The 26,609-nt window shown below is 39.3% G+C and overlaps 2 protein-coding genes across 7 annotated transcripts in view; one reads left to right on the top strand and one right to left on the bottom strand.

Moving 5' to 3' along the window:
• Positions 1–5,218: 5,218 nt before the first annotated feature.
• On the bottom strand, positions 5,219–20,298 carry SUGP2 (SURP and G-patch domain containing 2). 6 transcript variants are annotated; one of them, XM_072156204.1, is made up of 11 exons: positions 20,003–20,130; positions 19,592–19,716; positions 16,214–17,533; positions 14,681–14,780; positions 13,239–13,699; positions 12,908–13,019; positions 10,400–10,743; positions 8,566–8,627; positions 8,101–8,237; positions 7,473–7,585; positions 5,219–6,391 (listed from the first exon to the last, which is right to left on the bottom strand). In XM_072156204.1, coding segments are annotated over exons 2-11 (2,766 nt in total). In that variant the 5' UTR covers positions 19,707–19,716; positions 20,003–20,130; the 3' UTR covers positions 5,219–6,389. The 6 variants fall into 6 exon arrangements, with proteins under 6 accessions (XP_072012305.1, XP_072012296.1, XP_072012288.1 ...); XM_072156195.1 differs by lacking the exon at positions 5,219–6,391 and having other exon boundaries at positions 6,943–7,585; positions 16,214–16,300; positions 16,331–17,533; XM_072156187.1 differs by lacking the exons at positions 5,219–6,391; positions 20,003–20,130 and adding an exon at positions 20,206–20,298 and having other exon boundaries at positions 6,944–7,585.
• ARMC6 (armadillo repeat containing 6) overlaps positions 20,106–26,609 on the top strand; it is a 20,816-nt gene continuing 14,312 nt past the window's right edge. Inside the window, exons 1-3 of the mRNA XM_072156216.1 lie at positions 20,106–20,341; positions 21,258–21,416; positions 23,512–23,594. Of these exons, the coding sequence (XP_072012317.1) occupies positions 21,296–21,416; positions 23,512–23,594 (204 nt within the window). The 5' untranslated portion in view covers positions 20,106–20,341; positions 21,258–21,295. The remainder of the gene's footprint in view (positions 20,342–21,257; positions 21,417–23,511; positions 23,595–26,609) is intronic.

The raw sequence follows: 26,609 nt of genomic DNA, 5'->3' as shown, positions 1-26,609 counted from the left end.
TGATTTTTGAACTTCAAAATGTTCTACTTTTTCCATACATAGTCATAACCGCAAAAAAATGTAATAACTAACATTCACCAAATGTCTAATTTATGTGGACATGGTTTTTTAGGCATCCTCTTATTTTTGTAGGATGTTATGTGCCTTTGAACGTTAGGTGCGATTTTTCACATTTTCATAAAAAACGCAAAATCCTGCTATTGAGGGACCTGCTCAGGTTTCCGGTCACTTTGAGAGGCCTAAATAAAAGTAAAACCCCATAAATTACCCCATTATAGAAACTACACCCCTCAACGTACGTAAAACAACTTTTATGAAGTTTATTAACCCTTTAATTGTTTTACAGGGGTTAAAACAAAATCGGATACAATTTTGAAAGTAAACTTTTTTGGCTAAATGAATGTGTTTTTCAAAAAATGTACAAATTCTCAGTGGATAAAATACCAAAACGCTCCACAAAATTTGATACCCAATCCCTCCCGCGTATAACAATACCCCATATGTGGTAGTAACCTGCTGTATGGGGACACGCCAGGGCATCGAAGGGAGCTGCGCCATTCAGAACAGATTATGCATTGTCACTTTTTATTGGCTATACAATCTTTATTTTTTTGGCAATTTGGACATATAAGAGCTTATTTTTTGCGACATGAGATGCACTTTACAAATAATTCATTTTCGTGGGTCATTAGCTTATTGATGAGATTTTATTAACTCTTGAATGTATGGGTGAAAAGAAAATTGTCAATTTTGGTTTAATTTTTTCGTATTTTTTGGGGGTCGTACACCGTACACTAAAAATACTATATTATCTTTATTCTATAGGTGATTACGATTACGGTGATACCTCATTTATACAGTTTTTCATTTATTTTTACAATTTTACTGGATAAAAACTAATATAGATGAAATCTCATTTGTTTTTGCATCGCCATCTTTTCGGAGAAGTAACTTTAATATTTTTTGGTTGACAGAGCTAGTTTTGGGCTTATTTTTTACGAGTTGAGTTGTTCTTTTCAGTGGTACCATTTTGGCGCACATAACTTTTTTTGATCACTTTTTAGAACATTTTTGTGTAGAGATTTTATGAAAAATGTACATTTTTGGCGTGTTTTACGGGTTTTGTTTTTACGGCGTTCACCGAGCGGGTCCAATAATGTCTCTGAGTTATTGTACGGATTGTTACGGACGCGGCGATACCAAATATGTGGGGTTTTTTGGTGATTTTGTGGTTTTTTCACTTTATTGCATGTGTATAGGGAATATTTGTGCTTAGGGGACTTTAACTTTATTTAATTAATTCTTTTTATTAAAAAATGATTTTATGTAGTGTTTTTAACATTTTTTATTAACTTTTACAGGTTAGCTTGAACAAGTGATCCACTGATGCATGCTCAGTGTGTTACAGCCGGGTCCTGCCAGAAGGCACGGACCCGGCTCACAGAAGAGGATCACGCAGCCCCGGGCACCGGCAGTCCCAGGGCTGCGATCGGAGCAGCGGACCCCCCCGGTAAGCGCCGCGGGGGGGGGGGCTGATTCTTCTCAAATGCCCCTAGCACGCAGCGGTCACCCCGATCGCGGGTGTCGGCTATAATATATAGCCGACACCCGCAGCTTCTGGCGCGGGAACGCACCTCCCACCATGCAGTAATAGTACGTCAAATGTCGGGAAGGGGCTAAGAAATGTCTGAAACACAAATGTGTCACATGCAACCAGTTTATGGAGCAGCTGCACTAGGCACCATGCAACACAAATTAGGGGGCGTTCCAGTGCTCAGTTGAACTGTGTGCCAGATTTAACATGCAAAGTCTGTTGCATGCCCTAGGTTAAAGGTGCACCACAAAAAAGTTGGTGAACTCTGTCGGGCCAGTGCGGGGAAGCACCAGATTCATGATTTCTGGCGCACCGAGCAATATACCACATGCAGAAGACTTTTAGTGAAATTTCCTACATTCTTAGTAAATGTGCCCTATTATTATTTATTTTTTCTGTAGCTAGGAGCATAAACTCTGCACAATGCCGCTTGCTGGCAGGAAATGCCTGTGTTTGAGGTCAGAGGTCATGTCCGAGGTCACAACAGGGATTCAGCAAAGCGGGGAAGGAACAGGTACAGGAACTCACAGTAAGCTTTCTCTTAGGCTAGGTAGCTCAAAGATCTGGCAGGAAATCCTGGGAACAGCTGGCTTTTAAGGAAACCCAGGAGTGCCAGCGCCAATCAGCAGTGCGCTGGCTCTTTAAATCCTCGAGTGCTGGAGCACTACTCAGGAGCAGTGCAGGATCGCGGAGAGGTAAGTGTGGGCTGGCAACCAGGAGAGGAGCACGAGTGACACTGGTCTTGTAATCCGGGGGGGGGGGGGGGGGGGGGGGGGGGTCAAGAGGCAGAGAGCACTGCATCACGTAGACTAAGGGCAGCATGGTAGCTCAGTGGTTAGCACTTCAGCCTTGCAGCACTGGGGTCATGGGTTCAAGTCCCATCCAGGTCAACATCTGCAAAGAGGTCCTCCGGTTTCCTCCCACACTCCAAAACATACTGGTAGGTTGATTAGATTGTGAGCCACCATGGGGACAGGGTCTGATTTGGCAAGCCCTGTGCAGCGCTGCGTAATCTGTGTGTGCTACAGCCAGGTACAAAGCTGGCCTGGTCTCTATAGACTATGGATGCACCATAATATTAATGCGGTTCGCCAGACCTTTCACACCTTACCAGCCTTTGGTAAAAGAGTAATTCAGTACCCGAAGAAGCGTAGGAAGAAATGCCTCCAGGGGCACACAACTGGATGGCAGGGTCTCCTCCGCTCTGGCATATGCCTTTGTAATGTATAACATGAAGGACTGTAAGAAATCTCTCAAGGATGCTTTAAGGGCATCCCAGTAGTAAGCATAGTCCTCATAGGGGTTGTTTTGGAGGATATAGTCCTCTAACAATGTGGGGATTCGATCTTGGTCATTCATAAGGCAGCACCAAAACGAATGTATTTTATGCATGGGGCTCCCAGCTGGGATGTCATCCACATGTAGCACAACTAATATTGGGGAGTGGTCAGATGGTCCCCGGGGTAGGTGTTGTATAGAGTCCAGCATAGTACAAACTCTGTCATTACCACATACAAAGTCAATGCGAGATAAGGGGTGTGGCAAGTAAATTCCCTATTGCCAGGGTGCCTAGATCGCAATAGATCAGTCCAATCCATCTTCGTAAGGAGGAATGCCACCCAATAGCAGGATGTACAAAGAATTACATACAATTTGAAGACCTTTCCACTGTATCTATTTCGCATACATCCAACTCCCATCTGTGAACCAGTAGTGAGCTAAAAATCCAAATAAGGATTCATGATTTCTTTTCCACCACCCTAAAAGAGTTGATAAATCTCATCAAACCCCAGAATGAAGTAAGCACTCTTGCAAGTGAACGTATGCAGCCTGTGTAAACTAACTGTTACAGTCCCGTTGCAGCTGTTCGGCTGGCAGAGGGAACGTTCTTGCATTACATTTCTATATAATACAGGGACTCCCGTCCACTGCACGGTGTGCAGCCTATGGGATCTTGTCACCACCCACATTTGTGTTCAAGAGCCCTAAATTGAATCTCATCCCGCAAAAAAAAAAAACCCTCATATAGGCACATTTCCAAAAATGTTACATTTTTATTGCCTGTAAAATACATATCTGCTCTGAATTGCTTTCCTTCCCTTTAATGCCTATTCTTGTACCCATACAGCAGTTTACCCCCACATAAAATGGATGGAGCAATGATGTGACCAGAGCATCAGAGGCCAATAATGAATGACATTGCTCTGGTCACATGACCTACAAGGGCCACAACGGAAAGAATTGAGTAAACTCTGGCAGACTTTGGACTAAAATTGTCTGTACAAGCATTAAAGAGGGGTTTTATAGCCCTGCAGTGAAGTTTTTTCAATTGTTACAATGTGCGAAGAAGGACTTATCCTTCTGTGATCTGGCTTTTCAGACAGTTACACTCTCACCCTTGCTCATCCTTCCTCAGCATTTGTGCACTGAGCAGTCTGAAGCCAGATGACAAATGGGTTAGGGAAGCCCCTCGGATTCATTAGCATCATTTTTATAAGGAAGGAGGCCATGGATAATACACATAAAAAGTTTACCAGTCACAGAGCCTGGCTCTGAGTAAGTGTTCCGGGTCCATCATGCTTGATTTTGATGGTAGGTTTGCTTTGAGATTGCAGGAATGAACAGTAGAGTTGATAAACTGTAACATATACAACAGCTGTACATCATAGTATCATAGTACATAAGGCCGGAAAAAGATGCCAGCCCATCTAGCAACCCGTAAGAATTAAATAATTGAGCATGCAGAGTTCACCAAAACAACCTCCGGCGGCAGAGAGTTCCATAGTCTCACTGCTCGTACAGTAAAGAACCTTTGTCTATGGTGATGGTAGAATCGCCTCTCCTCTAGGCATAGAGGATGCCCCTTTGTTCTGGTAACAGGTCTAGGTATAAAAAGATCTTTGGAGAGATCCTTGTATTGCCCGTTTAAGTATTTGTACATTGTAAGGAGGTCTCCCCTCAGTCATCTTTTTCCTAAACAATCCAAAATTTTGGAATTACTCTTCAACCGTTCCACTTATACTATGCCCTTCATATACACTGGTGCCCAAAACTGTACACAATATTCCATGTGTGGTCTGACCAGGGATTTGTGTAAGAGCAAAACTATGTCTTTATCATGAGAATCTATTCCTCTCGATACATCCCATAATTTTATTTGCTTTAGCAGCAGCCGCCTGGTTCTGGTCACTAAAATTAAGTTTACCATCCACCAATACCCCCAAGTCCTTTTCAGCTCCAGTTTTATCAAGTAATTGACTGTTTAGAACATAATTATACCTTTTGTTTCTATGGCCCAAGTGCATAACTTTACATTTATCTACCTACAGCATGAGATTATAACTCATCCTGCTCCCCCTGTCAGTGAAACGAACAGAGAAAAAAAAAACACACTGGAGGCTGCCATTACAGATGGACTGGAGTGAGAAAAAGGAAGTTGTATAGATATACAGCCTTTCAAGTCCAGCATGAAAGGCTGAAATACTCCCAGGAGGCAAAGAAACAAGTACATTTACATGCAGAGAGCTGTCTAATGGAACAGATTTATTGAAAAGTGGCCACTCCTTTTTGGTCGTATTTAAATACAAAGACACCAGAACGATGTGTTTTGATTATTTATTTTCCAAAAAAAAAAAAAAAATGAAGACTCTTGATATCACTAACTCTGAATAATCAATTTTAAAACAGTTGTGGGAGATTTGTCATAAGTCATTTTTGCTGGAGTTCTGTTGGAGATGCACTCCATTTAAACACCTTTTTGCATACTTAACACGTCTATTAATCCCAACTCCAACCAACATAGGCCAATTGTACATGTGTTGCCCAAACTTGCCAGATGCTTATATCTGCCACTGTGAGTAGGTGATCTAATGTGTATGAGGACCATAGTTCTGTCACCTCAAAAACCATGCTACAGTGGGTTTGCAACAATTTATGCAACTTTATAAAATATGAAGTGTAGTGTAGTTGTGTATTGTATACAAACGCTGATTTTATGGCTCTTTAGTACCAGAATTTAGAAGGGTAGAGTTCCAGAAATTCCCAAAAACTTACTGTAACCAGACCATTTTAGCAAGGGTAACTGTACATTTTCCCACCTTCAAGGACTGCAAGGAATGCAATCTCTCAAGGGAATTTATGAACTGCTGCAATTAAATTGGAACAAGTTGCAGAATTACAATTTTTTTCCCAATTACTGGCTGCTTAGAGAAGAAGAGGAATTACTTTGCTAGGAACATCACTTCCATGAGACCGTATGCATCAGGTGATTTTGTTACATGTCATTTCAATTTGGTAAAATTTAGAAACAAGCATATAACGATAAAGATGTCAGGATACTTACTATACAACATGCTCTACACATAATTCACTTTTCTTTCCAAGATTAAGGAAAGGAGCAATATTTCTAACATAATTTCATCTAGGGGGTTAATGTGCTTACCATGTACACATGCTACAGAGGCAAATTTCACAATTACTCTAACTATACATGAAACATACACAATGAAACCATCAACCTAAAGTTATACTTGAAAATAACATTAACTGCTTCATAACTTTTCATAAAGAGTCAACTTAAAACATTGTTTCATAAAAATATTAGAAAAAGATGAAGCATTTGAAAGGTACAAAAGAATAAAACTGCACTTTCTTCCATGAGCAAAAACAAAACATAAAAAATAGCTTGCAGGAAGATCGTGAAGAAACTTTTTCATTTGAAAGCAAGAGTGGTCTTAATGAAGACCCAAAATAAACAAGAAAAAGAGCGACTTTAGACTTCAGCAGTCATCCAGTTTCCTGTGAAATAGGGGGGAAAAAGGAAATAAGAGAATAATTATTTAATAACGGCAAAGCATGAAATTCACATAAAAGGTCCGCTGAGTACAGAGGTTCAGCCAAACTTGCAAGAGCTGCCGCACCACAAAGGGCAAGTTCCCACAGCATAATGCAAGGTGTAGTGGTCGCATGAGACATTTATTTTGCAAACTGCAGCCACACAAATGCACTGCGCGATTTCAGGCGTGGTTACGACAAAGACGTGCGCATATAGTAATTAGAAACCATTTTAAGTGTAATAAACCACACAAGTTTCTAAATACTTTTGGATGGTAAAAATTCAAAGGGAAAAAAAAATCACTTTGACAATAACATTAAGGCTTTACCATTTTTATGCAAAACGCTTAATGAAAAAAGTTAAGGTGTAAATTTCAGAGAAAGAATAAAATACTAAGTGACCCTGAAATTTATGATTTCATGATGTTAAAAAAAAAACACATCATGAGATTATAAATTAAATATAGAAAGTCGTTTTTAATTTTAGCAAACCACTGGCAAGGTTTGAAAAAAAAAAAAAAAAAAAAAAAGTAGTGAACAAATCCCTCCTTCTGTCTTCATGCACCAAGAAATAAATTTCTTCACGTTTGTTTTCACCAAAAAGGTCTTTAAAAATGCCTAAGATCTTCTAGTAACGGCGGCTAATATTAATTTTGAAGCGCACACTGCAAATAAGGCGGCCAAGGGCGAAGGCAATTATTAATGTGCAAGAAAAGATCTGATACGCAAACTGAAAGTCACTTAAAAGTTGTGGATTGTGCAAATTGGCAACTGTCAGTACCAAGCCAAAACGGCAATGCATGATACTGCCATTGTTTCCATATCAGGGAAAAACTGGACCCCCAGTGTACCCCTACTGCACAGCAATTACACCGCTTACTTAAAGAAAAATACGGCACACTCAAAAAGTGCCAGGAAGATGAGGACGAAAAATCACGCATCAAAAGTGAGAGTTTCTTCTTCATTTCATATCCGCATTCACTTCTTCCAATTGGAAGGACTACAGGTATATTCATATTGACACATACTTGTTCTACATACTTACATTTTCTGCTTGAACTGTACATTTCAATCATTCTTTGACGAAAAGCATCAAAGTCTGCATTGCCTGCCTTCTTTACTTCAGCACCCAAGCCCTCTCCAGCAGAGACCGCTCCCCTGAAAAAAGGGGCAAAATTCGATCCTTATTTATATTTCATAACATAGGCAGTCACTGGCATATGATATACAGTGCTTAGGAGGCATTCCAAGTAAATCATCTGCCAAGTAAGTGAATGCCCATGGTGGAAGTCATCCGCGCCTTTGCTGAGAGTAGCAGTTCTCAGCTCATTGTACTATTAGCATTGGTTTAAGAATTGTGTTGAAGACCCAAAGTCAAATGTGGCAAAAATACTACAAAAATACCACATTTATAAAATTCTTGGTAAGGATACTAATAAGTTAAATAATAGGACTAAATATTACAAAAAAAAATCAAAGAATCTCAAAGAGCCATCTGCGCAAATCATCCAAAGATGATAATGTAAAGGTCTCCAGCAAGAACAAAAGCCATTGCTGTGGATAGACTAAATAAATTTTGTTTTACCCCCCCTCCCCCCTTTAAAAAAAAAAAAAAAAAACTTCAATAAAATCCTGCTAACAAATGTGTAAAGAAAACCCATTGTGTCACATACACTTTTATAGGATTTTTGATGCCTGAACCATGGGAGCCAAGTCCTTGACCTTCTTGCCAGCCCATCTTATTCAACATCTGAAAACCAACATTTTGTTGGGTAAGCTTCTTATTGGCAAATTCCAAATCCATTGGTTTCTAAGAGGGAGGAAAAGGAAGAATAGGCGTTAAAACGGATACAGATTGTTTTCATGCTAGGCAAGGGAGCAGTCTGGTAAAGCTGCCAAAAAACAGGAGTCTTTGCTTTTCAGAAAAAAGCACATTGTTCGGTTCCAAGTCATCAATTCAGCAGTTGGCTCTTCATTAGTCTTCTTATTAACAGTTCTCATGGAAAACACAAGCCTAACAAGGAGCCATCACTCAAGATAGTGATGGTTGCAAAGCAACACCACTACATAAAAGGCTGTGTTCCAGTGTATAAAGCGCAATAATTATCACAGTATGGATTTCTTAGCATAGACCTTACCTTTTTACGGTTGTATCTACGTCCCTGTGGGCGCTCATATCCAATACGTACTGGCTCATGAGCTACATATAAAAGAAAAAAAAAAAAAAGTAAAAGAAACAACTTTAACTAAATAGTATGGAATCAAATATTTGCTTTTTAAATTCAATGGTTCCACTAAGCATGTCCTTCCCAGTCTAACATTAACCATAAGAGCTCTTAAACTCAACTCAAATAGGTGAAGCTGTTCCCTGCCTCTTTAAAAGGGAAAATGTCACCATGATTCACCCTTCCCCGAAAAACTTATCATACTTGGATGTAGGGCTCATTACACACTTTCCACCAAATAGCTTTAAAGGACACCTACCATCAGATATACTGATGGCAGACTCCTATAACTTACCCATCATTACCGCTTCTTTCCTAACAACTTTTTACTATAGTTTGGGAAATTTGCATATTTGATACGTTTTCTAAAGACGCTCTCCAGAGTGCCTGCAGGTTCAGGGGGGCTGATAATTTATTCAAGCCCCTTTATCAATGTCCTGCCTGTGTAAATAACGGACTGCAAATCTCGCAAGACTTTCTTTGAGAAGCGGCTGCAAGCAAGGAAAGTAACCGTGCGCATGTGTGAGATTTGCAGACCGTCGGGTGACATCAACGGCAGTCTGCATATTACACAAGTGGGACCTGGCTAAAGGGGCCAGAATAAATTTATCAGCCTCCAAAGGAGTTTCGGAAATTTGCATATTTGATATAAGTAATTTGTTTTCCACTGAGCCATTCCAGACTAACATTTTTAAAAGTAACGAAGAAACAGCAACGGATTGATAAGTTATAGGAGTCTACCATCAGCGTATCTGATGGTAGATGTCCTATAAAGGATTGATTGCTAACATCTTGATGCCAGATACAATTCTACTTTAGAATTCTTGACTATATGGTGACATTTTTATGCATCTATAAATATACATTTCTTCAATTGGAATTTTTTTTAATGTACCTGTGTGAAGATAATTTCCCATAAATGTAGTCATATGGTCCATTAGAAATGGAGGACAGCTGTCCTTGAATACGACCACTGCAGCTGAGCGATTGCACACACAAAAAAAAATAGTCCTTTATAAAATGGCCGGGAGTTACTGCATGTCCCACAGCCGTTTTGTGGTGACGAAGGCTGAATCCAGTGGAGCGGGCAAGGCTCAATAGTCCAAGTATAGCCATTACTGAGTGTGTGGTTGGTCGCATCTGAGAAATCATTTTACACAGGTACAATTTTTTTTAATAACATGCAATTGAAGAAATGTTTATGGTATATTAAATTAAATGTGAATGCCCAGAAGAGAATACCCCTTTAAGGTTAAGAATGCTCAGTGTACTATACATTCAAGATTAGATTAGATCTCTAACAACTTGAAAATTGCAATACTTTTAGATTGAAGTTTTTCTACTTTTATAAGAAATTGTATTGCAACATGGCAGCAATAAGTTTTAGTCTTCCAAGTAAGCTGTGAGGGAAATAAAAATCACTGGTTTTGCCTAACAGTGTGCACCTCTTAAATTACTTAATTTAATTAATACATAAAATACTTTATTGAAACTGAAGGAATGGTTATTTTTATGCATATTTGTGTGTACCAACTGCAAGAGTATATATGTTGGTCATTGAACTTTCTATCCAAATCAAGAAAAACGTGGCATATTTGTTGCAGAAATTGCAGCACTCAAAACTTCGTAAAGCACACATTGAAGAAGCTACCATTTGTAGATGGACAGAACAGATTTACAATAGAGAACAAACCAATGCATAAATGGCAAGACAAGAACAAGTTGCAAAGTAAGCTTGTGTTCTTACTTTTGGGCTCTTCCACAAGACACACCCTTTTGGGAGGAAGCATGCCAACCTTTAGATTGGCTACTCTTTTCCGAGCTATAGGAGGTCGAGCGGGAATAGGCATTTGACTAAAAGCAGCTACTGTAGAAGTTTCTGTGCTGGGAGCTTCAGCAGCTTCACATTCTGCATCAATTTCTACATCAGAATCATTTTGGGGTTCGTCTCCGGGCCTTATGTTTTCCAAGTCACAGTCCTCTAGGCTTATTTCCTCCTCATCCGATGCCTGCTCTTCTCCAGCTTGAGTGAACTCCTCAACCTTACTTCTATAGAACTTGTATGCAGGACTTTCTTTGTCACATAAAAACCTTGCGAATTGGAAGAAATCGGAAAAAAAAATAAATTATATTCTGTATTTATATTTTTTTTTACTTTCTCATCATGTATACATATAAAAGTTTGCACAACCAGCTCTTGTTCACAGATTTTGTTATTGACAAACCTCCATCTAAGACTATAAACGAACAAGGGTTTTTTTTTTTTCTTTAATACACATTTTGTTGATGAAATAGCACAGCAGCCTGCATTTATCCCACGGGGAACAAAAAAAAAAAAAAAAAAAAAAAAAAAAAAAACAACAGAAGATCTTTTAACCGCTTACCCATGCAAGGGCTGAGCCCTCTCTATAGCCAGCAAGTCTTTTCTGCACATTGCAGAAAAGACTTACCGGTAACACCCGTGATCGCTCCCAGTTTTAAACCTTTCAATACAATGTTAGCAGATTGTGATGAATGCCATAGTGTAGTATGGCAGTATATGATAGGATCGTACAGACAAACTAGGGTTAAAGTACCTTAGGGAGGCTGAAAAATAGTAAAAATAGTAAAAAGTTTAAAGAAAAAAATTATAATAAAAAAACCCTAAAAATTCAAATCATCCTACTTTCCCTAGAACTGATATCAATATAAACCAACAGTAAAACACATTAGCTATTGCCGCGTCCGAAAATGCCCAATCAAAATATAATAACTGTTTTTCACTGCATTTAACCCTGTAACGGAAAACAGCGCCCAAAGTTGAAAATGGCCCTTTTTTGCCTTTTAAAAAATATTAAAAAATTCTATAAAAAGTGATCAAAAGGTAGTACAGTCCTACAAATGGCAGCCACAGCTCCGTACACTGCAGTATGAAAAAGTTATTAGTACCAGAAACAGCAAAATAAAAAATCTTTTTTTGACAGGTTGTTTCAATTCTTTTAAATGTATGAAACATAAAACCTACACAAAATTTGGTATCCCCATGCTCGCACCGACCCAAAGAATAAAGCAGACATGTCATTTGGGGCGCACAGTGAAAGCCGTAAAATCCAAGCCCACAAGAAAACGGCGCAAATGCGGGTTTCCCTTTTTTTTTTTTTTTTTTACCATTTTCACTGTATTTGGAATTTTTTCCCCGCTTGCCAGCACACGACATGGAAAATTAAATGTTATCACTATGAAGTGCAATTTGTCATGCAGAAAACAAGCAGTCACAGAGCTCTTTACTTGAAAAAATTAAAAAGTTAGATTTTTGAAGGTGGGGAGTGATAAATGGAAGAGTAAAAACTAAAAAGGGCCAGGTCAGTAAGGGGTCTATAGGGAAAAGTGAACGGATGGCCTTTTGTTAAGCTACTGTTTTTAGCACCCGTTTATATCACCTAAAACGGAAAGGAACAGAAAACCCAGACACAAAAAGGCTCAGTCCACACCTGTTTGGTAGATTATATTCCCCCTTTCTGTTATCAAAAAGTGGAAATAAAGCACTGCAGCCTGCATACATTTTTCCAACATTAATAACGGAAGCACAATGGAAGGCAACCGTTGATGACAATGAAGTCAACGGGAAGTCATGGAATGGAAAGCCACTTACCTTATGTAACATACTACTAATACAAAAAGTATAAATAGATAAACCTAAGTAAATGTGAACTGTGCCTAAGCCTGTAACTGATTATTTTGGGGGGTTACATCTGCTCTGCGTTCCATAAATAGCACAAATTACACTTTGCAAAGAGACTCCTTTTACTGGTGTTACTTTGGGGTACATTTTTTATCACTTTTTATTGGCTTATTTTGGGTGGTAGAATGAAATAAAAAACCCAAGACTAATTATTTTAACGTACAGGTCCATACAAATAATACACTGCTCAAAATTTAAAGGGAACACAAACAACACAATGTAACTCCATGTCTGCCGCACTTCTGTAAATTCAATCTGTCAAGTTGCGAATCAACTTCTCTCCCATTTTCTTTCCATGGATCCATCTTATATTTTATAAACATATTCCATAATGAATAAATAGAAAAATGCAACTAGCATATTTCATTCATTGAGATCTAGGAAGTGGTATATCAGAGTTCCCTTTATTTTTTGATCAGTGTAATATTCAGATTACGCATGCATTTTCTTTATATGCAATGAGTTTCATCAAAATAGCAACAAAAACGTTAAATTTGCAAGTAAAAAAAAAAAATAAAAAGTTTCCACACTTACCAAAATTCAGGGTTGTTTACACTGTTTTCCATGCTGAACTGCTCTATTTCTGGACCCATCTGAGCAACAAACTGTGCCAACTTTATAGCGGTATCCATAGTCTTATCATCAACTATAATAATGAAAACATTTTAAACGCACAACAACCCCATTTAGATTACTTATATTTGTGTTTGACAATGGAGAAAGAATGGATAAATGCTCACTGTTACTGGGTGATCTGGTATTTGATGTAGAAAGTTTGATATTCATAGACTAAATGAGCTATATACATATGCTTGCAGCACAATAAGACAGCACTAGAGAAGACAAAAAAAATAGAGCTACAAACCTTCTGGTGCGTGTGCTGCCATTTGTTCTTGATCATCTGGTAACTCTTCAACCTTTAGTGCTTCTGTAGGGTCGGGCAAAGGGCATTTCTCTGACTGTATATATACTTCAGTATCAGAAATATCAATTGCGGTTTCTGGTTTTGGTGTAAATTCAAGTTCTTTTTCTTCTTTGATCACTTCCACCTTAGCATTGGGAGATGATTTTGTTGCATGGCTCCTAAGTTTAGCCTGTTTTCTTTTTCTTGAAAAGGTCAAGCTCTTGGAGATCCTCCTCTTCACAGCTAGTGCCTTCCTTGCATACAGCATTGCCCTCACTGAGTCACTAGCCAATTCTTCGGGAGAGCGCTTACATTTTTTAGACTGCGTGCTCTTCTCATGAACCAGATCTTTGGATTTCTGAAATTCTACAAACTTCTGACGATAATATTTATACTCAGCACTGCCCTCATCAAACAAGAACCTGAAGAGAAATGCAGAAAACGAAGCTGAATTTTTTTTACACCTATAATGGCCGAGCCTTTTTTTTTCTTTTATTTAGAGTTTTTATTTTTCACACCACATAATGAAAAATCCACAGCTTTTTAGGGCTTGTTTTCAGAGTAACAAATTGTACTTCCAAGTGCATTTTATATTCTACGCCATGTACTGGGAAGCTTAAAAAAAAAAAATTCCAAATGCTATGAAATTGAAGAAAAAAAAAAAAAAGGCATTTGCAACATTTTCTTGTGGGCTTGGTGCTGTATAGTTACATAACGTGTCATTGAAGGTTAATAAGGCAAGCGTGTTTAAAAATAAATTATAAAATGCACAAGATTTAGAGAAAAAAAAAAAAAAAACGAACAACAAAATTCTAAACTTCCCCTCTTTCGAGGATGTATAAAAACTAAACACTAGATATGTTAGGTATCCATGCATTCAAAAAGATTAAAAGAAAAACTAAGAACTGAAAAATTTCCAAAAATAGGCAATTAGTCATAAAATTTTGGAGAATGTGGTTATCAAATAGGTCCGTAAAAGAAAAAAAAAAAAAAAAGCCATCAATGAAAAGTCAACTCATCCCCCCCAGCTATGGGTTTCAGACTATGATGAGTTTTTCCCATTTTTAACTATATATTCAGAACTATATAAATTTGGCACCACCGATCATACAGAGCGAAAGAATAAAGGGCACACAGTGAAAGGCGCAAATACAAAGCTAGGAAATTACATCTGTGTTTTTTTTCTTGGTCAAGCCACTGCATGTGAATTTTTTTTTTCATGTTCCCAGGACACTGGAGCCACTGGGAAATACAGCATGTCCTACAAGCCCTGCCAGAAAAAAAAACGGCTCTTTAAATGTGAAAACAAAAAACATAGGGCTAAGCACAAAAGCTGGTTTGAAAATTTATAAAGATGTCAACATTATTTCCATTCATACTAGAAACTTACACCAAGTTCTTACCAATATTCTGACTTTCCTTCTGTAGACTGCATCCCTTTTTTGGCATTTTCTAGAAGTTGATCAATAATGGCAACAGTTTTGGGATCCGCAGCTTTTCTTTCTTTAATATAAAAATAAAAGGTTAAAAGTTCAAACTGGCATATTGTATAAACAATATACATCACATCCAACAGAAAACGCAGGAGGAAAAAACGCAACAAGCAATGTTTTTACACCGTGCTGCCTGCTGGAGAGTGACAGTTCAGCATGATAGCATATGTGGAACAGATAGAGCTGTAATGCATCCATCCTCAGCCTCCACTGTGGGAGGTCCCCAGTGATGTAACTATCCATATAAGAACACTTACATCACTCAGCACTCCATCTTAGCACTCTGTTGTAAGGATATATCAGGAATCCTCCAGAACTTGATAAAGCGTGAAGCCTTAAATCAACCCCTTAAGCCACCATGACGTTTGGGAACATCATGGTAAGCTTCTGTTTCGGCCACCGTGACATTCCCCAACGTAGGAGGCTGGCTAGGTGACAGTTGATCCTGTGCACGAGCAGCCAGGATTGCGATAGTCGCGATCCCAGTTGTTTAAATCTTTTGGTAAAGAGGTCAAACATGACCATAGCACGTAAAGACGTCACCCACCGATCAGCACCCCCATACTCAACGCAGGGTTGGGCTGGTCTGATCGGCAGGAGGAGAGGCTACACCTTTACATGCTGTGGTCAAGTTTGACCAATGAAGGGCCCCAGGGCTGCTTTATATGACTGCCTGCTGGGTCAGATCCAGCAGTGCACGGGACAGCCAATGCATTTGCATAGGCTGACTAGTATAATACACTGCCATACATCAGTATCAGATAGGCCTAACCTGCATTCGTGGAAAACCACACCAACTAACCTCAGATGACAGAATCACAAATTTACACCAGCTTGTTTGAGCTATAATTAGGCAAATTCAACTCAATATGTAGAACATGGGAAAATGGAAAATACAGCTTATAAGCAACCTGTTATTTCAGTTGCAGTGTTCCATAACAGGAACATAATCTACAGCTCTAACACGCCCATAGCCCTTCATACTCATTAGCATAATTATAAAATTTTATATTAGAATGAAGAAGGCTGTGAATAAATATAAGATTACCACAGTCACAGTGCCTGGATCCATGAGTAAGTGCCCCTGGTTTATCATGCTTGCTATTGATGGTAGATTTTCTTTAACGTATAGTGCCTCATCGGCAGAGCATTTTAGGTGATACGGGGATGCCTAAACCCTTTACCAGCAGGCATTAGATGTGTAATGTGTTCTGGTGACAGGTCTTGTCTAACTACAATTAGGTTTGCCTGGTTTTCATAGTAATGTACAACATTTTAGCAGATAAAATATGAAAGCATTGTTTTTGTTTTTTGTTTTTACAAAAACTGAAAGTGCTGCTGCAAATGTGTGCAGATTAGATTGATGGCTCCAAACCTTTATGGCATTTTGTACAATATTGTTAGACATTTTATGACATATTACATAGCTTAATTGCAACGAACCTTTGCTTTCTGCATCAGTCTTTACCTCTTCTGTCTTCGGTACTTCTTTCTTTGCAACTTCTTTCTTTAATGCTTCTTTCTTTGCAACTTCTTTCTTTAATGCTTCTTTCTTTGCAATAGAAGAACTTTCACTTGCCTTGGCTTTAGATTTTAAGGTTAATTTATTGCTTTTGTTTTTAAGCCAGATTATTAAGCGTGACATAAAATCACTTCCAAAAAGAAAGGCGTTCTTTAAATTTGAAAAGTTCAAAGACCTTATGCTTGAATCCTTGACACTTAGGGCATCAAGAACATTCTCTTGTCTGGCAGAAGAAATCATGGCAAATGTGTGACCAACTAAAACCAGTGACTGCTGGCACAAGGACACCGTAATCTCCAGGGCATTACGTAGCTTTCTTGGGTCTGTGAGGGTAGAAGACTTTAGCTCATGCATATTAGAGGCAAGTACTAAAGGTGTTGCACATTTTAGCAAATGTTGTTGCACGACCATCATCTCCTTATCAAATGGCTTTATCTCTTCAAAGAAATCATTTTTGGCTCTGACAGTTTTTGTGCTAATCAACAAATCTAACAGATCAGGGTCAATTCTAGGGCTCTTCAAGGCAGGATGCAATAAAGTTTTTACACTAGAAAAGCACTGACTCCTGTAAAGTGAGGATATTGATCCTTTGAAACACTCCAACAGAATATTACAAGTTTCAGTCTTTACTTTGAACAGATTCTTGTAGCTTTCTATAATACTCAAATCCCCCATAGAATTAAAATTGGCCCATTTCATAACATGCAAGCCTAATCGGACTTCTGGGCTTTGGTTATCAGGCTTATTTTTTGAATCTTGTTTAGTTGAGGATTCACCACCTCTACCAGGTCTACTACCAAAACCCAAAGGGACTTTCTTTTCTCCATGTGGGGGAAAAACATCCCCCCTGTACATTTCTGATTGCCCCATTGGAAATTCTCGCTCTCCAGGAGGGCAATCCATTTCCCAATTTCTATGAGTTGGGCCCATGTCTCTAGAATAGAATTCTTCCCGCTCTAAGGATCTCATGTCTTCAAATTCACCAAGACGGCGATTTGCAGCACTTAGTTCTTCTCGGTATACCCTTTCGTTGATTCCTCTATCAGGACCCCATCGGTCTAAAAGTGAGTCTAAGGCCCTTCCACCAGAACGCTCCCTTTCTAATTCACGACCATAATCTCTTCTCATCTCCATGTCCCAATTTCTGTCTGCAGAGCCCTGAGGAAAATCAGACACCGGATACCGTTGTTTATCTCTGTACAAAGATTCATCATTTACTGGTCGTCTTGATCTGGATGGCCCTATTAAAAACAAATAAAACTTTAATACCTCATATTCTAAAAGCGCAGTCATCAATATGTGCAAAGCATAACACAGCAGAAATACCCATCAGGTACCAAAGAATAAATTGAATATGCATGAAAGAAGAACGTACAACTTGCATGAAAAAGGCAAATTGGGTAGGGCGAGAAAAAAATGCACATAATCGGGTCTTTTAGTTAGTTTAGATAGCTTTAGGCCATGTTCACACAGGCAGTATATCATTGGAATGTTACATCAGTATTTTAAAGCCAAACCAATAGTGGAACCTACACGAAGAAAAGGAAAAGATTTGTAGATCTTTTGTAAGTCGCCCTGGTTTCTGATGCTAAACGCTAAGACTAGATTACCTAATAAACCAGGAAAATTCCAGATGTATATTCTCAGTGTATATATAGACTTATACTGGTAGCCAGATAGTTTTTGCCTCTGTCTGGGCAGTATATGTTGTTTATAGTAAGCTACGTCTTTCCATCCTGCTGCATGATGTGTACGCCTAGCGGAGACCTTTAAAGTCTACATCACATCACAACAGAGACATCACTGAGGAAACAGCTTGAACATTGGCAACATCCAATCACTTGCTGCTGCTGATGTTGATGTTGACTTCTCCCTCTACATTGTGCGGGGAGAAGGCGTTAGAAGACATATCCCACTGTATAAGCATGGACATTAAGGACATGTCGAGAATCCTCCAAACGTATCTTAAGAATGTATGGCAAAAAGAGGTATGAACGCTGCTTTAGGTTCCACTCACATGTCTGTATATGGTAGCTAGCTCACAACCGCCATAGTGGTTCAGGGCTGCTCACACGAACATGTGCATGGACTGTTTTGTTTAACTTTGTACAACATTTGTCAGCTTAATTTTTGACAGAATAAGGGCAAGTTCCCACCTGTTTTCACCAAATTCTATTAACATTGCTAAATAATAATTTTGTAACCAATTAAAGAAAAAATGTGTTGGTTGTCTGTGGCAGTCAGCATCATAACTGGATTGCGTATTCATATCAAGTAATAAGCTTGTTCGTTTGCATTGCCCATACATCTGTCTATAATTGGTCATTTTACATTTGACACTAGCACATTAGCAATCATGAAGCAACAAACAAAAAAAAAAAAACAATATCAATGCCAATATGAAGGCTAACTCCTTTTGTGGAATGCGTGAAGAAGCTTGAGAAAAAGTCTGTTACAACTAAACATACAGGTGGTCCCCTACTTAAGGACACCCGACTTACAGACAACCCATAGTTACAGACAGACCCCTCTGACCTCTGGTGAAGCTCCCTGGATGCTTTACTATACTCCCAGACTGCAATGATCAGCTGTAAGGTGTCTGTAATGAAGCTTTATTGATAATCCTTGGTTACATTACAGCAAAAAATGTTTAAACTCCAATTGTCACTGGGGCAAACATTTTTTTTGGTCTGGATCTACAATTATAAAATATACAGTTTCGACTTACATACAAATTCAACTTAAGAACAAACCTCCAGACCCTATCTTGTACGTAACCCGGGGACTGCCTGTATATACAAAGGAATAGGAAAGGGAGAGGGAAGGAGCACACAGGGTGAGAGGGAAAGGAAAGAAGAGTATAAGAAACCTCTAGCCTTAACCAAAGAATTTTTTTTATATACTAAAAGGTTTTTATTATTTTTAAATATATTGATTGTGCCAACTCAAGCAATACAGTGGAGGTGTCAATTGGAAAGAAAAGTGAAATGCATTAATACAGAGCCTACAAGAAAGTGGCCCAAGTATGTTTTTTCGCTAATTTTGCCACATTTGCATTTTTTTTTTCCAAGCCTTCCAGTACAAGGCGTGGAATATTAGATACTAGATAGTACAATTTGTTACACAGAAAACAAGCCCACACACAGCTCCGTACATGTAAAAATAGAGAAATTTGGGGATTTTTGAAGGTGGGGAGCAAAAGAAAACAAAAAATGGAACAAAAAAAGGCCAAGTCGTTAAGGGGTTAAAAAGTTACAAAAGAAAACAAAAATGATACATTTGCCCCACAGCCTACTTACCCTCCAACTCTCGTAAAGTATCAGACATGGCTTGGTCCATGCTTACTCTGTACCGCTTCATCTTCTCTTGTACTACTGCGTCAAAGGCTTCCCGGGTCATCCGTTGGCCCGCCATGTTTTATAATCTGGAAGGCAAAATATTGACTATTTAAGAATATTTACATATTTATGTAAGACACTTTACATATAGATCTACGAGTAAAGTGGAAGCTACCATTCACAGGAGTGAACAGAACTACCCCAGGGTATTAGAGTGTAAACCATGTGATGAAAATCAATGTCAGGTATTGAGGAGACTGAGAACAATGGCCCCCAGCCTCCACATAGACCTCTTATGCACACGCACACACAGCTTACTGATACCACGCCAACCAGAAAATACCGCTCAAGGCCCGCAAAAGAGTTACCCACCGCCTCCGCACCACAAGCCGACTCCGTACAGCTACTTCCTCCCGGGGAATCGCACGCGCTGCCAGCACCGACGTCATGACGTCACATCGTGCCCTGTCTCCACCATGCGCAGTACGGGCAAAATATCAAAAACTGCAGAGACAGTTCATACATACCCAAATGCGTTAACACTGAATCATTAATTTATAAAACGCAATACCTACCAATAATATATATTAAAACTTGGAACGAGACACCCTTTTGGTGACCAGTACGATTACGTAACTTCCGTCCTTTGTTGTCCCGCCCTATGGTTGCTGTTATGCTTAGAGCCTGCGCTGCAGTATCATAGAGTGTGAGGTAATGGTATAAAGCCACCGCTGCTAATACTAGAAATATCTAACTATACAGAATGCACGAGTAACCAGACATACAACTACTGCTGCCATCATTCACACCTAGGCTACAGATCATGTGCGCGATAGGTGCCATGAATGGTTGTGTTCATAGTGCAGATTAACATGGGGCTACAGTATGTTCCCAACTGCAAAGCTAAGGCATTAACATTCGTCTTCTGCTGTTATGTAGCCTATACATCTAGATTAATATTCAGCTAGTTCTATCTAAAAGATTACTGCACAACCAAAGCCATTAACAGTTGGTTAGGTTAATATTCAGGTAGGGCCATCTAAAATATTACTGCACAGTCACAAGAACATGTATTTTAAATGTCAAAGGCAGTGACAGGGGCCATTCACAGCCCTTATCTCCTGGTAGAACAAGGCATCCGCCTTCCAATATTCCCATTTCTTCTCCATGGTGTTAATGGGCTTCCCAGATTTATGTGGATTGTGTTGGGCCTTGCCAGACATCATATACAGGCAGTACAGGATAGGTTCTTTGGGTTTGTTCTTAAGTTGAATTTGTATGTAAGTTGAAACTGTATATTTTATAATTGTAAATCCAGACAAATTTTTTTTGGTCTCTGTGACAATCAGATTTTAAAAATGTTGGATTGTCATAAGATCCAGGATTAACAATAAACCTTCAATGCAGACACCTGTGATAACTGTTACAGCTGATCATTGTAGCCTAGGGCTAAAGTACAGTAACTTACCAATTACCAGAGGTCCGTTTGTAACTAGGGGTTGTATGTAAGTCAGGTGTTCTTAAGTAGGGGACCGCCTGTATGTGCTTATATGTCCTGCAGTTGTTGGAAAGATCTGATCCTGATAAATTGTACACTGAGCTGATCCATTGTAACATCATCTTTCAGGTAACGAAGTGTAAAAAGGTAAAAAAAATACACCTAAAATGGCCTGCAAGTGGATATCACAGGAGACCTTTGATGGTGTTGTACAAGAAAATATTGCAGAATTTGATATGGAACCAGAAGAGGCTTTAAACGAAGCAATTCAGCAGTTTGAGTCGCAAGGTACTTATCTAAAATAAAGCTGCTAAAAATGGGGATTCTGTTAAATATGGTATTTCTCATGAAGAATATAAGGTGCGGTGAGCAGATCTTCTCAAGCTGCTGCTTCTTTGTTTGTCAGATGAAATACTGAGCAAGCCATGATGATTATAGGCTACATTCACACACATGTATGGGGGACGTATATACGGCCGATATACGTCCCCCATACACTCCTATGGGCTCACGGCCCTGTACGGGAGCGGTATGGTGCAGCACATGTCATGCAGGACATGTCCTATCTTTTCCCGTATTACGGCGCCGTGCGCTGTATCTCCCTATGGAGAGGGACGGGCGTGAGCAGCGCTCATCCCCTGCTCCTCTCCGCAGCGCCGATGTATGCCCGCCGTACTACGGTACGGCGGGCATACATCGTGTGAATGTAGCCTAAGACAGTATTATTACAATTGCTCAGAATCTCCATTGACAAAGCAGAGAAAACACTGCCGTTTCAGATGCAGCCTATCCACCACAAGAGCTATCCCTTTTTGTTCTTGATGGGTCAACAAGAAAAGCTATACTAAGCATATATGACTCGCTCTGCACATCTACCAAGGTGGGAATAAAAAACGAAGTGTTCATAGGGTAATATTGTTTAACAATATTTGAATATATATAGAGCAAGTACTCCCCTTATAAAATAGTTATGCTGTCAGGGTTAAGCAGTTAGGATTGGTCCAAATTATATCTTCAGAAAATAAGGATGGGGATGTAAAACAGAACCCAGAATGGTTGTACAGGAATTTTTTATGAATTAATGTCAATGTTATCGCTACAACACGTTTTGGGGTGGGATCACGGCATTTACATGACAGATTTATTTTCATTAATTATAGGATTCCCAGGGAGAAGGCATTCATTTATAAGTGTTTGTAGACTCAAATCATTATTTGGCACTGTAACTTTTTTACAAGTCCTCTCCTTCTCCTTACCAGAATGCTGTCCCTCTCACTGCATGTTTTATTTTATCAGTGAGCACTGTGTGGGAAACTGAAGATCTACTCAGTATTTCATACACCCTATGCTGGACTGAGCCAAGTGGGGATGTGTGGAGCGGACAAAGAAAACGTTTGGGGAAACATTTTACTGGTGGGAGGCAGATTTAAGCTTGGACTCCTGCACTGCACTTTTCAACAAACGCACAGTGGGGGTGAGATAAGGTTTATTGTACCTGTTCTTGATGGCCAGTTCCCTTTGAGGGTGCATCCACACATTCAGTTTTTCAGATTCAGTTTTTGATGCCCAAACCAGGGGTGGAGTGAAAATAGAGGAGTAGCTCTTCTTAATGAGAAGTCCTGACCCATTATAATCCACACTTGCTTTTGTCTTCAAAAACTGAATCTGAAGAACTGAACGTCCGGCTGCAATTTTGCAGCATCTTAATATGCTGCAAAATATATCTTTAAGGCCGCGGTCGCACGTTCCGCCAGGCGTCCGTTTATAACACGACGCTAGCACGCGGGGCGGTCCTCGGCACTGTATTCTAGGGAACCGCGAGTGACCGGCTTATCAATCGCAAGAGTTTCCCAGGAAACGCATGTGCGTTCCGGCCAAGGACCGCCCCATGTGCGCTGGCGTCACGTTATGAACAGACGCTAGCTTAATGTATGACCACAGCCTAAAAGGTTTCCTGGATTAAAAATACATGGCGTGGGCAGTTCTATGGCAGTTTCTGGAGTAGAAGCACTGACCTGATCGCAAATTCTTGTGCTCTGCAAGCAATTGCAGTTATATTTGCAACTACCCCACCTTCACATCATGTGGGCATGAAGGGTCCCGGCTGCTGGTAAAGTGGGCAGGCACAGGGCATTCTGTGTACTTTTTGAAAACCTGCAAAAGTTTGTTCACAGGTTTTACTGCAAATCTACGCCAGGTCAGACCGACAGATACATTCGAAGGGAAAAGTCTCTTGTTGTAATCTTGCACACACAAAGTTATACATTTCTTTGTAGAACATGTGTCTGTAGAACAATAGTCTTTCACATTGCAATAGATTGGACAAAATTATAATATATATGCAATACAGAATAAGAACTATCGCTTCTTTCTGCTTTCTTAGGAGTTGACCTGACAAACATCATCAAGGCTGTGCGGCTACAAAGTGATGAAAATGAGGTTGCTCCAAAACACGATATCTTACTGGTATGTATTCCAAAAAGAAAAGAGACAGCACTCCAAATTGAATGTGAACAAACGGATGGGTGCTTTATTAGCCCAAGTGCAACGTTTCAGACCCTATTCAGGATCCTTTTTCAAGCAATGTGATAAATCCAACACTCCATATATATGGACAACATCATAAGTCATGTGATCATATATATAGAGTGTTGGATTTATCACATTGCTTGAAAAAGGATCCTGAATAGGGTCTGAAATGTTGCACTTGGGCTAATAAAGCACCCATCCGTTTGTTCACATTCACTTTGGAGTGCAGTCTCTTTTATTTTTGGATTATTTTTGTCTGGTGTGTCAAAACCAGTATTTTTGGGATCTGCACCCACAGAGTTTCTTTCCCGCTGGACTTCTAATGTTTTTTACTGGTATGTATTGTTACGGGAAGTTGGAGAAGAGCTCATTACTAATGTTTATTTGTCCACTAATAGTATCATAAGAAGGGCTTGTCTATGCTGAGGATGAATAAAGCCAATATGCAACACAAATCAAGTATTTAAGTAGAAATATACATTGGCCATTCAAAATGTTTGTTGCTCAAATCACTGCACAACCTTTATTTGACAAGAGCCTTTCAGGAATGTCATTGTAAAAAAAAACTGTAAAAGCAGGAAAGTCAACAAACGATCCTGCAGTGACATTTTAACCTCTTCCCGCTCAGCGTCCGATATATCGGACGCTGAGCTCAGTGACTTAGCGCTCAGCGTCCGATATATCGGACGCTGAGCTGATGCCGGTTTGGCTCAAGATCTGAGCCGAACCGGCATCGGGAAAGACGGGGTGCCGTCTGTGACTGATAGCCGGCACCCCAGTGTAACACCCGCGATCGGAGTTGTCTCCGATCGCGGGTGCTTAACCCGTTAAATGCCGCGGTCAGCGCGACCGCGGCATCTAACATGTATCTGGGGGGTCTTTCCCCCACGATCGGCCCCCCCGAACCGTTTTCGGGGTGCGCCGATCGTTGCTATAGTAACTCTGGGGTCCGATCTGGACCCCAGAGTTACCTGCAAGAATTGCCAGTAAGATGGCGTCTGTGACGTCATCTTACTGGCACAGTGCCAGCCTATGCAAGTGTATAGGCTGACACTGATAATACTCTGCAATACATGAGTATTGCAGAATATTATCATGAAGAAGCAATCAGAAGATTGCTTCTTCATGTCCCATGGTATAAAAGTGAAAAAGTAAAAAAAAAAATGTTATTCAATAAAAAAATAAAGTAATAAATCACTAAAAATGCCCAAAACCCCCAAAACATATAAAGAGACATATAACTAAAAAAAAAGTCTAAATCATAACACAAACCCCACATATATAGTAACACCGCGTCCGTAACAACCCGTAGAATAAAAGTAAATCATTATTGAACCCCCACGATAAACGCCGTAAAAAAAAACTGCTATAAACCTTCCAAAAATTATGATTTTTAGCTATTCAATCCCACAAAAAATGCTATAAAATGCGATCAAAAAACCATGTGTACTCCGACATGATACTGGTGCAAAGTACAACATGTCCCGCAAAAAACAAGCCATCAACCAGCTCCGTAGCCAAAAAAGTAACAATGTTATGCCACTTGGAAGACGGCAATACATAAATGATAGATTTTTCCCCACATTAGGGTTTTGTTTGACAAATTTAGTAAAACGTAAGAAAATATATTCAAGTCTGGTATCCCCGTAATCGTATCAACCCATAGAATAAAGATAACATGATTATTAGTCTATACGGTGAACACCAAAAAAAAAAGAGTAAAAAATCCAGTACAGAATTGATGCTTTTCTACTCCTGCCCTCAAAAAAAGTTCCTAAATTTTCAACAATAGGTGATACCAACCCCAAAATGGTAACAATGGAAAAAGCATCTCATCCCGCAAAAAAAATGGCATCACATGGCCCCAATAACGCAAAAGCGAAAATTTTATAGCCTTCAAAAGGGGCCAATGAGGAAACTAAAATCCTGGCAGCTGCAGGGCGCTCCTTCCCTTCTGCGTCTCGCTGTGTGCCCATAAAACAAGTAACGGCCACATGTGGGGGGTCTTTGTACTCAGGAGAAATTGCAGAACAAATTGTATGGTGGGTTTTCTCTTTTTATATTTTGGAAATGTGTAAATTTTAGTGCTAAATGAACGTATAAGGGAACAATTTGACCATTCTAAATTTCACCTCCATTTTGATTCAATTACTATGAAGATCTCAAGGGGTTAACAATCTTCGTAAAAGCGGTTTCTGATAGCTTGAGGGGTGCAGATTTGAAAATGGGTTGGTTATATACAGGGGTTTTGATGCTAAATATGTAAAATTTCATTCCAAACTGTATTTATCCCCAAAATAGTCAATTCTGAAAATCCGGAAAAGCGATATTCTTTTTGTAAGCCGCGTGACATCAAAATAAATTATCCAGACATATCAAAAATTATGAAAATGTAAAGTAGACAAATGGGAAATGTTATTCAGCAACTTATTTAGGTGGTAAATCTATCTGCCTGGAAACGCAATGATTTTGAATTTCGAAAATGGCAAATTTTTCAAAAAATTTATCATATTTTCTTTTTTTTTGTAAATAAACGCAAAACTTATCAACCAAAATTTACCACTAAAATGAAGTACAACATGTGGGGAAAAAACAATCTCAGAATCGTTTTGATAAGTAACAGTGTTCAAAAGTTATAACCATATAAAGCGACGCAGGTCAGAATCCAAAAAATCGGGCTGAGCCTTAACCTGCAAAATGGCTGCGTCCTTAAGGGGTTAATCTTGGAGGGCTGTATTTCTCGTGTTGGGTAACGTTTACACAATTCTCCATCGGGAATTTATAAAATAAAGTAAAAGTTAAACAGGAGCATTACACCAAGAATGCAGTGATGGCAGTTTTTACTCTGTCCCTAACAAAATCCTATGTACATGGTATATACAAAATAATCATAAATGTGAGAGAAAACTGTTTAAAAATAGTATTTCATGGTCACTTTGTCCTTTGGATAAG

Source organism: Engystomops pustulosus, chromosome 1 (assembly GCF_040894005.1).
Source record: "Engystomops pustulosus chromosome 1, aEngPut4.maternal, whole genome shotgun sequence".
NCBI lineage: Eukaryota > Metazoa > Chordata > Amphibia > Anura > Leptodactylidae > Engystomops > Engystomops pustulosus.
The sequence above is the reverse complement of the archived record's forward strand: the minus strand, read 5'-3'. Positions and strand labels throughout refer to the sequence as shown.